At 38.6% G+C, this 12,690-nt stretch overlaps 3 protein-coding genes across 4 annotated transcripts; 2 read left to right on the forward strand and 1 right to left on the reverse strand.

The window, feature by feature from the left end:
* Nucleotides 1-363: 363 nt before the first annotated feature.
* Nucleotides 364-4,448, forward strand: LOC103928895 (uncharacterized protein At5g41620). Its single transcript, XM_009338001.3, has 3 exons — nt 364-795; nt 1,498-1,632; nt 2,579-4,448. The coding sequence occupies exons 1-3, from the start codon at nt 616-618 to the stop codon at nt 4,094-4,096; spliced, it is 1,833 nt and encodes a 610-aa protein (XP_009336276.3). The 5' UTR covers nt 364-615; the 3' UTR covers nt 4,097-4,448.
* Nucleotides 4,449-7,846: 3,398 nt separating this feature from the next.
* Nucleotides 7,847-9,032, forward strand: LOC103928886. Its single transcript, XM_048566746.1, has 4 exons — nt 7,847-7,971; nt 8,305-8,475; nt 8,653-8,791; nt 8,892-9,032. Exons 2-4 carry the CDS (start codon nt 8,309-8,311, stop codon nt 8,946-8,948), a joined length of 363 nt encoding a protein of 120 aa, XP_048422703.1. The 5' UTR covers nt 7,847-7,971; nt 8,305-8,308; the 3' UTR covers nt 8,949-9,032.
* On the reverse strand, nt 8,604-10,949 carry LOC103928887. Of its 2 annotated transcripts, none has more exons than XM_009337993.3 (7): nt 10,580-10,945; nt 10,166-10,335; nt 9,963-10,065; nt 9,762-9,878; nt 9,507-9,677; nt 9,221-9,344; nt 8,604-9,140 (listed from the first exon to the last, which is right to left on the reverse strand). In XM_009337993.3, exons 1-7 carry the CDS (start codon nt 10,856-10,858, stop codon nt 9,004-9,006), a joined length of 1,101 nt encoding a protein of 366 aa, XP_009336268.2. In that variant the 5' UTR covers nt 10,859-10,945; the 3' UTR covers nt 8,604-9,003. The 2 variants fall into 2 exon arrangements, 1 of the variants encoding a protein (XP_009336268.2); XR_007251720.1 differs by having other exon boundaries at nt 9,094-9,140; nt 9,221-9,367; nt 10,580-10,949.
* Between the last annotated feature and the right edge of the window lie 1,741 nt (nt 10,950-12,690).

A 12,690-nucleotide genomic window follows, 5' to 3' on the forward strand; every position in this document is an offset into this window, starting at 1 on the left:
AACGATGTTATTTGTACTAAGAGGATATGAGAGTATCTTAAGCCTCACAATGTGTTAGCAATAATATGGTTCAAATTTACCTTTGATGAAAATCAAACTTAAAACTTTTCACTTACCAATGAAAATAAATACCACTACACTAGACAAGTATTTTGATAAATAAAAAAACATATAATCGAAAAAGAAAGTGCACACTGTGTACTGCACAACATTCTCAACTGTAGTTCCCAATCCAAAAGGAAATATTTTTATAAAATAATAATAATAATAATAATAATAGTAATAAAAAAGATGAGAGAGAAAAAAGCATTGGGGAAAGGAAGCCTAAAGAGGTAAGAGATGAAAAGGGCAGGGGAGCAGAAAAGGAGGAAAATTTGGGAGAAAAGTTGACAGTAAGGAGAGGGGGAGTATTGGTTAGAAAAAGCACAGGTGGTGGCCCAACCACTCCAGTAGTGTCCTCATGCAATTGGAGACCTTGTTGCCCTTTTGACCTTGATGCCATCATTAAAGACTCCCCCTTTACCATTGATACCAGCTCCTCCTCCTCCTCTGTCTCTGCTAGAAAGCTAGCTGCTGCTCTTTGGGAGTTTCCAACACTTCCAATTCCTTCCAAAGATGCACAGGGCTTCTCACACTAATGGTGGTGGCGCCGATGGCAGTGGTGGTGGTGGTGGTGGTGCTCCACCTCCTAGGCTGAGACACCTTCAGCTCCATCACCACCACCCCAGCAGAGACAAGAAGGCTCTTGATCTTTCTCACTTTTTGGCTGATAATTGTGCTAGTTCTCCTGACCAGGTCTGCTGCTGAATTTCTTTGTTTTGTGTGTGTGTGGAGATTTTTGTATTCATCAATTGGCTTATTGGGTTTTTGCAATTTTGGTTCCTTTATATCCGATTTAATGAAAGTGGATTTATTTCTAATATTTTTTTTTGTTTAATTGTGTCTTCTTGATGGCTACTTCATGTCTTTTTCTGTTTGCCTTAATTTATTGCAATTTTATTTTTTGGAGATTTATGGAGCTTTTGATGATGGTTACTTGTGAGTGATGATCTCTGATTATTACATTTATTGTTATTATTATTTCTCCTTTTCTATTATTTCAGATGTAAATTTCAAGCTTTTGTTTATCTGTTCTGAACTTAGTACTTCACTAGCATTATAGATGCCATGGTTCTTTTGGTATTCATATGAATCAGATGAATTCCATTTAGGTTGCATTGTTTTGATTCCGGCGATATTTTAATCTATATATCTAAACTACAGGGAGAGGATTCAAAATTGGGCGCAAATTGCGAAAGCACGCTTCTCTTTAACCTAGGATCATATGGTTTTTGTTTGTAGATACCGCGTTCAAATTAGAGCCCTATCAATGACCATGCATATTCATTGATTTCTGTGCATGTCATAGAGGCTCCCTATACCTTAATGTTTGATCAATGGATTTTGAAGTTGCCCGGTTCGAATCCCCACTGATTTTTATCTCATTACTTATGCCAGCCAGAAAGTGCAAGCAGTTTAAGGAGGCATATTGCAGCATCGTTGATGCAACATCATCGAACGATTGAAAGGAACAGATTGAACAATCACATTTTGCAGCCTGCATCGCCTGCAAGCTACGGTAGTTCCCTGGAGGTAAGCATCTGTTTAAGCTTACTCATTTTTTTCTTTTCCCCGTTTTTCTCGTGGAGATATAAATTGAGACCACAAGCAAAATCAAATTCTAACGTAGACACAAATTAGTTTTTCTGCTAATGTATACTCTTTATTTGAGTAGAAACAAGGCAGAATTGCGGTTCGCTGATTACTCACTTGGGTAAGTATGATTTGATGCCCGCAAACTGATAAGTTATGGACTGAGATTTACAGTCATAGTGTCTGGAAAACAATGGACTTAGGGCCGGATTGGTATTACTGTGCTTTGAAAAAAAGTTGCTTTTGCTGTGTTGTGAGAATAAGCAGCTGTGAAATAAAGCAGTAGAGTGTTTGGTAAACTTTTTTGTAAAAGTGTTGTTGAAAAAAAAAAAAGCAGTATTATAGTGTTTGGTAAACTTTTATGTAAAACAAATGTGAAAAAAAAGCCGGTTTTTCAAAGCTACGTTTTGCAGCTTCTTGTTTTTGGCTTTTTTTTCACCCAAAACTGTGAAAAAAAACTGAAGTTGAATGTTTACCAAACACAAAAGCAGCTCCCATCTTTTTTTGATACCAGTTTTTTTCAGAATCACCTCAGTACCAAACCAGGCCTTAATATTCCCGAAATTTCAAGAAACTGCATCCTTGATATATTGAACCAGTAATGAAATGAAACATTATGTAGGCACAATCTGTAATTATGACTGATGTGGGTTGTGTTGTAGTCATTCCCGATTACAAAGATAAAAAATGGTAAATATGGTTTCAAATTTTCCGAAACTTGCATTACACTATCTAGGATATCTTGTATCGTTCGGTCTATAAAGTGTTTAACATGATGGAAGCCCTGTCTTGATATCTACGGTTATGAAAATTTTGTCTTTCCGTGCGCCATGTGCAACATATCTTTCCATGATATGATCAAGAATTTCATCCACTTGCTTTTCAGGTGGCTCCGTATAACCCTGCAGTCACCCCTAGCAGTTCTTTGGACTTTAAGGGAAGGATTGGCGAATCACACTATAATCTTAAAACATCTACAGAACTGCTACAAGTTTTGAACCGGATTTGGAGCTTGGAGGAACAGCATGCATCTAATATAGCATTGATAAAAGCGTTGAAAACAGAGTTGGATCATGCTCGTGTTAAGATCAAGGAGTTGCTTCGGGTTCGGCAAGCTGATCGACATGAGCTAGATGATTTGGTGAAACAAATTTCAGAAGATAAACTAGTTAGGAAGAACAAAGAACAGGATCGAATCCATGCTGCAGTTCAGTCCGTCAGGGATGAGCTAGAAGATGAGAAGAAGTTAAGAAAACGATCAGAAAGCCTACACAGGAAGTTAGGGAGGGAGCTTTCTGAGGTCAAATCTTCTCTTACTAATTCTGTGAAAGAGCTTGAAAGAGAGCGGAAATTAAGGAAGTTGTTAGAAGACCTATGTGATGAGTTTGCTAAGGGAATAAAAGAATATGAGCAAGAGGTGCATTCTTTAAAACAGAAGACTGACAAGGATTGGACCGGAAGGTCTGACCGTGATAGATTGATACTCCATGTATCTGAATCGTGGTTGGATGAGCGGATGCAGATGCAGCTAGAAGAAGCCGAGTGTGGTGTTTCAGGAAAAAACTCAATAGTGGACAAGTTAAGCCTTGAAATAGAGACCTTTCTTAGAGCTAAACATATGAACACTCCAAAGAATACAGAAAATCTGATGACAAGAAACCGTAGGAATTCAATGGAATCTGTCCCTCTGAATGAGGTTGTGAGTGCGCCTCAAGACGCAGGTGAAGAAGAAGATGATTCTTTAGGAAGTGATTCAAATTGTTTTGAGCTCAATAAGCCGACCAACAGTGACTTCACATTGCTTGGGGATGAAGCTGTCAATAATCATATCGAGGAAAAGGTTAGATTAGATCCCTCAAAGAAAAACTCGGTCTCTTCTGACAGGGTAAGAAGTCGGAGTCCCTCCTGCTTGCAAGTGAAGTTTGAAGAACAGATGGCTTGGGCCATGTCATGTAATGGAAATAAAAAGTCCCAGATGGAGAATCCAGAGCAGGGGAAAACTGAAGAAGGGAAGCCGCCCGAAATAAGCGCATCCCAGAAATCTGAACGTTGTGTAGCCACTGAAGACACCGCTTACAGAAAAGGAAATAAACAAGATGAAATTCATGTTTCAAATTCGAATCACATGGCTGAAAACCTTATAAGAAGTCAACTAGTGATGTCGGATGGTGGGGGGAATGTAAATGAGGCTTCCTGCAGTAATACTGGCTGGAGGAATCAGGCTAGTCCAGTAAGACAGTGGATGGCGAGACTCGCATCACCTGTTTGTGACATGTCCGAATTGCCTCCACGGATAAGGGAGAACACCCTGAAGGCAAAGCTTCTTGAAGCAAGGTCAAGGGGACAATGGACACGTTCAAAAGCTTCCAAAACCACATCTAAATCATCCGAAAGGGTTAACTGATCCTGCATCGCCTACTGGTTGGAAGTTCATATTGTGAATATTGCCGTGGCACAATCTCGGGAATGAATATCTATGGTTTCACTAGGGTTCTCTCTCTCTCTCTCTCTCTCTCTCTCTCTCTCTCTCTCTCTCTCGTAGTTTTTGAATTTTTGAAAAGGCAGTTTGTAAATGAGTGTAATGTTAAGAGTTGAAAGACCAACAACAATTTTGGTTATGCTATTCTGGGCACCTAACGTGCCACGAATGTAGGTTTGGAAAGAGAGTTAAGGAAAGTAGACATTTCTAGTAATTGTAGCCTCTTCACTCCAAATTGTATGTTCTACAAGTTTTATTGGAATCAGTTGGAATTGGACTCGGACTGTGATATTGTCACCCATTGATCTAGTCGGTTTGGTTTGGTTCACTGACAAATGACGGACAAACAAAATCATTAATGTGACAGTCATACCAGTTTCAAGCAAATAGAAAACAATGTTGCATCTTTTAGTTTCTACATAATTTATTCAAGAAGATTAAAAAAACGAACTTTGACATCAAGAATCTCATCAATCTTCTGAAGAATGTAAAGGAAAAGTGGGTGAAAAGAAAACGATGATAGAGTAGAGTTGAGTCTACCATGAACAAGGGAAGACGATGAAAACCGAAAAATGGCCTTTCTCTCTGCAACCCGTGCCCCCGAACCCTAGATCTGTAAACCCATAGCCGCGGGCTCTTGCTCCGGCTTGGAGTCGACAGCAGCCCTATCATCTTCGTCGTCCCCTCCAACATCCCGCGCCACCACCCTGCCTTCGTTCTCTAATCCCTCTCCATCTCCATGGAGTATGGCCCTCCCCGTATCTCTCACTTAAACCAGGGGTGGGCACTTAAAACTAAAAACTCATATCGAAACATGAACCAAATCGGACCGTACCGAACGGTGAAGTTTTACGGTTTTGAAACTGAACCGTAAAGTATGAAACAGTTTGGTTTAGCTTTTGGCTTTTAAAAACCGCACTGCAAATCTTAATAAACATTTAATTAAATGTCATGTTTTAGTTGGTTGTTTGTTAGAGTCCATACATTGAGTATGAACTCAACCACTCTAGAATATCATATTTCATCACTTTCTTTAGTCTTCAACATAATATCATCAATTATTAGTAGGGGTGGGCACTTGAATGCATTGTCCTACACTGGATATGTGATCAACGGGTAAATGTTCTACACAAAAGACATTGAGAATTTGAAATTGTAAGGGAAATAATGCATAGCTTCCTCATAGATTTGAGGGTGCAAGTATGTTTGCTAGGCAATTATAATATACATCTGTCATGACATTGGATCATTGATACATGTTATCTACTGCACAATGTATGCATGTAAAGTTGCATGGCAATTGGTACCTAGCTAGCTAATAAGGTTGCTCTGTGATGACTTTTTACTGGTTTTTAATGAGGGATTAGTTTCATTTTTAATACGGATTATGACATTTTGTAGCAATTCGATTAGCTACTGCTTATTTTAATCTGTACCCTTTAAGAGCACTCTCTATGATGTCCAGATTGGGAAATGCTTATTAATATGTTCTAATGTATGATGTCCTTCATTCTAAGTTCTGATTTATGATCCCACTAGAAACTACTTTTTTTCTAGATAAGTTAAAAAAAGAAAGAAAGAAAAAAGTTCTTTGTTGATTGCATTCACTGTAAAGCTTGAGATAACGAGTGTTTCGTATTTTAAATTGTATATTTTTTTCTTAAAAACTAAATTGAAACCGTTTGAAACCATTCCAAACCGAACAAATGGTTTGGTTTCATTTTAGTTTGGCTTCAAAAATGCATTGAACTGAATCACAAAAAGTTTTAGTTTTAGTTTCGGTTTACTCAAAATCTCATCGAACTGAATCATGCCCACCCCTATCTTAAACTGTGAGTAGATAGTGGTGAGCCGCAATCTCGAATTGCGATGGTGGTGGGCCTGAGCTTGGTCTCATATTGGTGATTCGTCACCATATTTTTTATTTTCCACTCACTTCTAAGAGCTTTTCAGTTTGCTACACCAGGTTTAAATTTGTCCCAAATTTATGCCTAATCCCTGACCCAATCAACTACTTAGATTACCTTTCTTTGAGCATCACACGAGAACTCTCCTCTACCATCCCACTCCTCCGCCTACAAATCCTCAAATTGCTTGCTGGATGCTTACTTTCAATTGAGAAGCCTCTATTGGCCACTGTGTTTGCTACCCTCCTTGAGAGCGAGTTGTCGCTCACTTAGATAAGCTGTGCAAAACCGCTTTGCAGCTGGTTTGGGTCTCTACGCAGCCTCCTTCTACAATTCTGATGGTCCTCGAGTGGTGGAAGCGGTTGTTGGCTTTAGCTGCTTTTATTTCTTGTTGAGCTTTTTAGAGGCAAATTTATGTCTTCATTGTGCATCTTTGTAGTTGCTAAGTTAGGTATTAGATCTGTTAGTTTTGGTCATGTTTGCATCTGTGGTTTTGTATTTTAGCCCTTGTGTTTTGTCGATGTTGACCACATATCGACTAACCCCGAATGACAAATTGGTGAGGTACATAGTGGTAATTGGGCCATCATGTGCTTTGCATAGGACTCTTTTTTCCTAGGCTTACTAGCAGCTTTTATTTAAGTTTATCACTTGTAAAATTTACTTCCATCAATTAATGTTTGACAAAAAAATGGTTTATGGATTTTAAGCGGGGTTTGTGTTATTAAGTTGTCAAATATATTTAGTCTTTGGATCTAAATTAATATAATCTTATGAGCAATATGGATTTGATCCTCATGTATCCTCAAATGAAGACATTAGGTAAGCATGTAGGCGCTAAGGTTATCAGCTTAAATCCTCCTTATTACACACTTAAACAAAATTCTAATCAATTAAAAAAAAAAAAGACAAAAAAAAAAAAAAAGAAGAAGGTTGCAAACTGCAAAACCCATCGTCCTCGTTTGCATATCTAAACAAACATGGAACTAATGAAACAGAGTGTAAAAACCCAACAATCCCAATTCCATAAAACTCAAATAACTTTGCAACTCATTTCAATTGAATCTTTCTTCAAGACCCAGACAACTCAATTACACAATTCAACCAGTTTCAAATAAACGCAATCCCAATCCCACAAATTCAATGAAATTCAAAACTCAGCACACTAAAAAAAGATTGGGAATGTTGAGTTTTGAAAATTGCTTTACTCTTTTGCATCGCAAAATCCTATTGGACTGTGTAATGCCGCATGTATCTTCCCAATACGTCGTTGTTGTCGTTGTTGAGCAGATGAACCGTATTTAATCTTCAATTTAGAGTGGAGAAACATGAGATGGGTTGCCACTGAATCTAATATATGAGTATGAGCCAAAAATCCAATAGATACGAATCTAGTTACAAATCAAAAATCCAAATTGATACTTCCTCTTCTATAAATTCATAGAACCCAAGTTTGTTGCAGAAATTAGATGACCAAAATTAAACTCGTTAAGTTTTGAATTTTAGTGCTCGCAAGTATGCGATTCGGATGATAGTATAGCATATAAGCACATATATCATCCCACATAGATTGAATTGATTCTATAAATCTTACTTACTATATTGAAACACATTATAATTGAGAAGCTTTAACAAAAATGATAGAAAATTCTGAATTAAAATGTAAATTAAATTAAGCATGAAACTAAACACATGGAAATAATAAAATTGAAAACATAAGACATGATATAGAGCTTCCGATAACCAATTATACTTAATCCCCTTAATATGTTATGAACAAGTCCCCATATTAATGGTCGATTTTCCCTAAATTATTCAATGGCTATGGCATCTGGATCATCAAAAGTATTCCCACATGGCAATTCTCTACGGCATCTAGACGAATTTGAACAAGTAAGAATACATGCGCTATGAAAAAAGCGTTGGAAAATCACATAAACCTTCAAGTAGGAATTCATGGTATTGACTGTAAGAAGCCAAAACCCAAGTTAAGTATGCATCTAATCTAAATTGCATCAAATCAACTTAATTAAAACCTAAATGATGATCAAGCATCTAATTAAAACCAAAACCCACATTGTTATGCAATGGCTCAACACCTTTCTAACACTGTGGTAAAGAAGCACTTGCGAAGTATTATCCTGATTTAATTACCTCAATATCTTCATCATATTTATTTACTAAATATTTTACGTTATATTAACTTATCAGTCTCCCCTGCGACAGAGAGATGGCAGCTACGGCGTCATTTAGGTGGATATTGCGGCTGCACAAGGACGTACCGAAAGCTGCTCGGTTCTATGCGCAAGGCTTGGACTTCACTGTCGATGTCTGTACTCTTCGCTGGGCGGAGCTGAAATCCGGCCCACTCAAACTAGCTCTCATGCAATCCCCCAAGTAATGCACACCACCTGTTTGATTATTTGCCTAGCAGAGTTGTTTCTCACTGGGTTTTTCTTCTGATCCAAAAATGTTCACACTTTTTGTGATTTAATTTTAAAATAATTATGTTTGTGGAATTTATGTGCAATTAAAAGAAGGGGGAGATGCTAAATTGCTAATTCAAGTTTACAGTGATCATGTAATGCAGAAGGGAATGGGAAACTCTTCACTTCTGTCTTTCACGGTGACCGACATTAATCAATCAGTGACGAAATTAATGGCATTAGGCGCTGAACTAGATGGTCCTATCAAGTACGAAATCCATGGCAAGGTGATGACCAAAATTCCAACAACAAATTTAATATAAACTTAAATTTTCTACTGTTGTTACTGTGGGTGCAATGTGTGTCCTAATAATATCTCCTGTCCAGGTTGCGTCGATGCGCTGTATTGACGGGCACATGTTAGGCCTCTACGAACCTGCCTAGGAGCTTCATGTCTGATTTATGCAACTAGATGTAGGTAGGCTGCTTGAAGCTTTTGTTATGGCATCTTGAAATCTTCCGTACACGTAGAGAAGATGTGAGAGATTTTTCCTTTTCTTGGGTTCCCTTCAACTATCGACAGTGTTTGTTCGTCCAAGTCTATCACGGCCGTGCATAGAGTATAAAGCAATGGACCTGGAAACTCGGCATACAGTGTTACCACGAGTGTTTTGGAGGGAAGGAAAAAAAAGGTTTTAGTTTATGTTCTAGATTACCTATCATGTAGATTGGATATTTCGGGTCATCCGTATCTCCTAGGAGTGATAGGAAATTGTCTTTCGATCTTTTATGTAGCGCAGCTGCTCTGCTTTGCCTTGCTATGGAGTTTTCATCTTGTAACTTCATTGAAACAACATGATTTACTATGTAAGAACTGAAGAAGGTTGAACCATCAGTTTTATATTCTTTGGTGACCCTTCTGTGTGCTAGAATCTACTGCGTTACACTGCTGATGCAAGTAAATAAGCTGAGATTTAAAACATAGCTGCATGCAGTTCTTACCTGATTAACTTGGAGATGGAGATACATGTTTGCATGGAAGAATGGTGTTGCTCCAACCTCATAAACCGAAACCCGTTTTCTTGAAGCAGTTTCCACGTTCATAATTTTGCGTGTCCTCGTCTCGATCAAATTGTAACTATGTCCAACAGATACTTCTGATGATTTAATTCTCTGAAAGTGCAATCCACACTATTAAAACCTCGGATAATCAAGCGAACATGGTTTTGCAAAGAGCACTCAGACTATGCGTCTTACACATAATGCGTCGTCGATGCTTGATGCTTCAAGAAGGTCTCGTGAAACAAAGTTCCTCCCAATGCCTCCGGCAACAATCTCATTTTCCGATGGGGGAACTGAATTCAGCGTAAAAGCCTGCAGTTTACGAATTCGTTTTTCTTTAGTACGAACAATTTTATTTAACTGATGCTGGAACAATTTGTTTCGGTTATTTCTTACCAGTCCATGAGTGTTGAGCCCAAATGCACAGCTAGGGAGCTCTCCTGCATAAGTGTAAGCAATGAATGATATCCCATTTGACAGAGTCTCCTTTATCAAATAGCTGCAAAATTTCGAAAATCTCATTAGCTTTGCTGCTGCAATTTCCATTTTTTTTTTAGATAAATAGTTTGCCGAGATTTTAAAAATGCAAGAGAGCATACGTGTGGCCAACCAGGGCAACATTTGCGTCCTCATTGTGTGCCACAACTGCCATGGAATCACTAACAACAAGAACATCCGAGCAGTCATCCGGCGTATCGATACTCTGATTCATCGCCGTGGTCTTTGGAAGAAGCGGAAGAATCTCCTTTCTGAAGTTGATTAGTATTATCTGCACACATGATAATCAAACAATCATAATACCACCAATAGAATTAATGGGACAATGAAAATGCTACCGACACTCCAAAATAGTCATTTTTTACTCTTTCCATGAAAATACCGGTACAATTACCCAGCGAAAAAAAATGAGATTAAGGAGTTTGAGAATAAGTGCATAACGACTATTTTGGAGCGCCAGTGACTACTGTTATCCTCAGAACTCGCCGAAGTGTGTATTGTTAATTTGTTATTACATCACGAACTGAAACTCCACTTCCATCCGCAGTGCCAACGAGCTCCTCCCAATATCTCGGATACTTGTTTCGGTTATTTTCTGTTAGAGACTGGAGAAGTGGCTGAAACTCTGGGGTTTGAGCAAAAGGGAGGAGTTGGTTGTGAAGAATGAGGTCTGAGGCCAGCCTGCTCTTGATCATGTCTGAAAATCTCTGGCCAATTAGGAAGCCCATTGTGTAAGCATCTTCACAGGGTCCAACTTCAAACATCTCCAACCCTAGTTTTGCAGAGCTCCCCATTTTTCCGCTTCATGCAAAAGACGATTTTGGGAGGAGCTAGCAAGCAGCTGGGGGCCTTATCTTCTTTGATTTTCAATCCCCTCCACGTCGCCTGTTGGCTTTGCAGTTCCATTGTCGTATATTTTCTTTCCTTGTCGTACAGTCAGTGTGTGGAAACGACATTCATTTAGGACAGTAGTTTTAGTGTGGAAAAGTACAACAAAAGCGGTATTGAGAAATGAGAAAACAAGAGAATCAAAATTTGGTTTCGATCAATAAATAATTTCGTATTTTTCGTAAATCAATTAATACCTTATTTGCAAACACCAGATCACTCTGAACAATATTTTTCCTCTTCAACTATAAATTTAGTAGTAGCCAAATTATTTCTTTATTCTAATATCGTAATACTTTTTAACTTCAAATGTAGTATACCATGAGAACTCTCGAGTGATAAGATCAAATGATGAGCGCTTCTAGTGTCAAAGGCTTTGTTTCAGCAATCAGCAAGGGAAAAGTATAGTCTATAGCAAAGTATAAGATCTTGAGCCTCTCGATGAAGTTGACTACTTTCAAACAACACACCAATCTACCCAGGATCACACGTCAACGAATTCATGGGATTAATGGGACTTGACGGACATGTCCAAGACCTCATGACCGAGGCAAACATGGTACATGCTAAATGCCATAGTGTTAGTGCATATCGATTGTAATTGGCATTTTCCTAGCCTAAATCTTTATGTGTAAGGTGAGTTTTAGATGTTAGGATTGGTTCTCTCAAGTTGTTGTAGATCACACCAGGAAAAGAAAAAAAAAAAAAAAAAAAAAACCTTTCCAGACGAAATAACTTTGTCGGGCCAAATATGTTTTCATCACTCTAATTTTGCCCGACAACATTCCATTGGGCAAAGTTCATCGCACAAAACCCGTTGCTGAAATGCTTGCCTGAAGAAATTTTAGTAATTGTCAAGCAAATGGTGTTTGCTCGACAAAATAATATCATCGAGTGAAGAGTGTTGACCGACTTGATCCGCCAAACGAAACTTGCCTGACACCATTATTAATTTCGACAGGTTTCTGAAAATTAAAAAAATATTAGTTCCGACGAAATATTTGTCGGCCAATTAATTTAAAGATAAAATATAAAAAAAAATACAAGAAATACATGCTTGACGAATGTATTCTCGGGCAAGGTGTTTAAATATGTATTTTTTAAAATTGAAATTAAAACGATATTTATTTAAATAAATAAATAAATTCTAATTAATATTAACCTAAAATGTTAAAATAAATCACAATAGTAAAGAAACTTATTTATTTATAACAACAACTACCAAACCTATCACATCCCGGTCCGAGGAGACCACTTCCTGGGCCAGACTCCACCGTAGCACGATATTGTCCGTTTTGAACCTCGACCACGCTCTCACGGTTTTGTTTTTGGGAACTCACACGAGAACTTCCCGATGGGTCACCCATCTTGGGAATGCTCTCGCGTGCTACTCGCTTAACTTTGGAGTTCCCATGGAACCCGAAGCCAGTGAGCTCTCAAAAGGCCTCGTGCTAGGTAAGGATAGGAATATCCATATAAAGATCACTCCTCTGGACGATGTGGGTGGTCACAATCCACCCCCCTTAGGGCCCCGACGTTCTCGTTGGCACACCACGGCCAGGGTTAGGCTCTGATACCAAATTGTCACATCCCGGCCCGAACGGGACCACTTCCCGGGCCCAACTCCACCGTAGCACGATATTGTCCGCTTTGGGCCTCGACCACGCCCTCACGGTTTTGTTTTTGGGAACTCACACAAGAACTTCCCGATGGGTCACCCATCTTGGGAATGCTCTCG

Source organism: the organism of the source record quoted next, unplaced genomic scaffold (genome assembly GCF_019419815.1).
Source record: "Pyrus x bretschneideri cultivar Hongxiangsu unplaced genomic scaffold, Pyrus_bretschneideri_v1 Contig42, whole genome shotgun sequence".
NCBI lineage: Eukaryota > Viridiplantae > Streptophyta > Magnoliopsida > Rosales > Rosaceae > Pyrus > Pyrus x bretschneideri.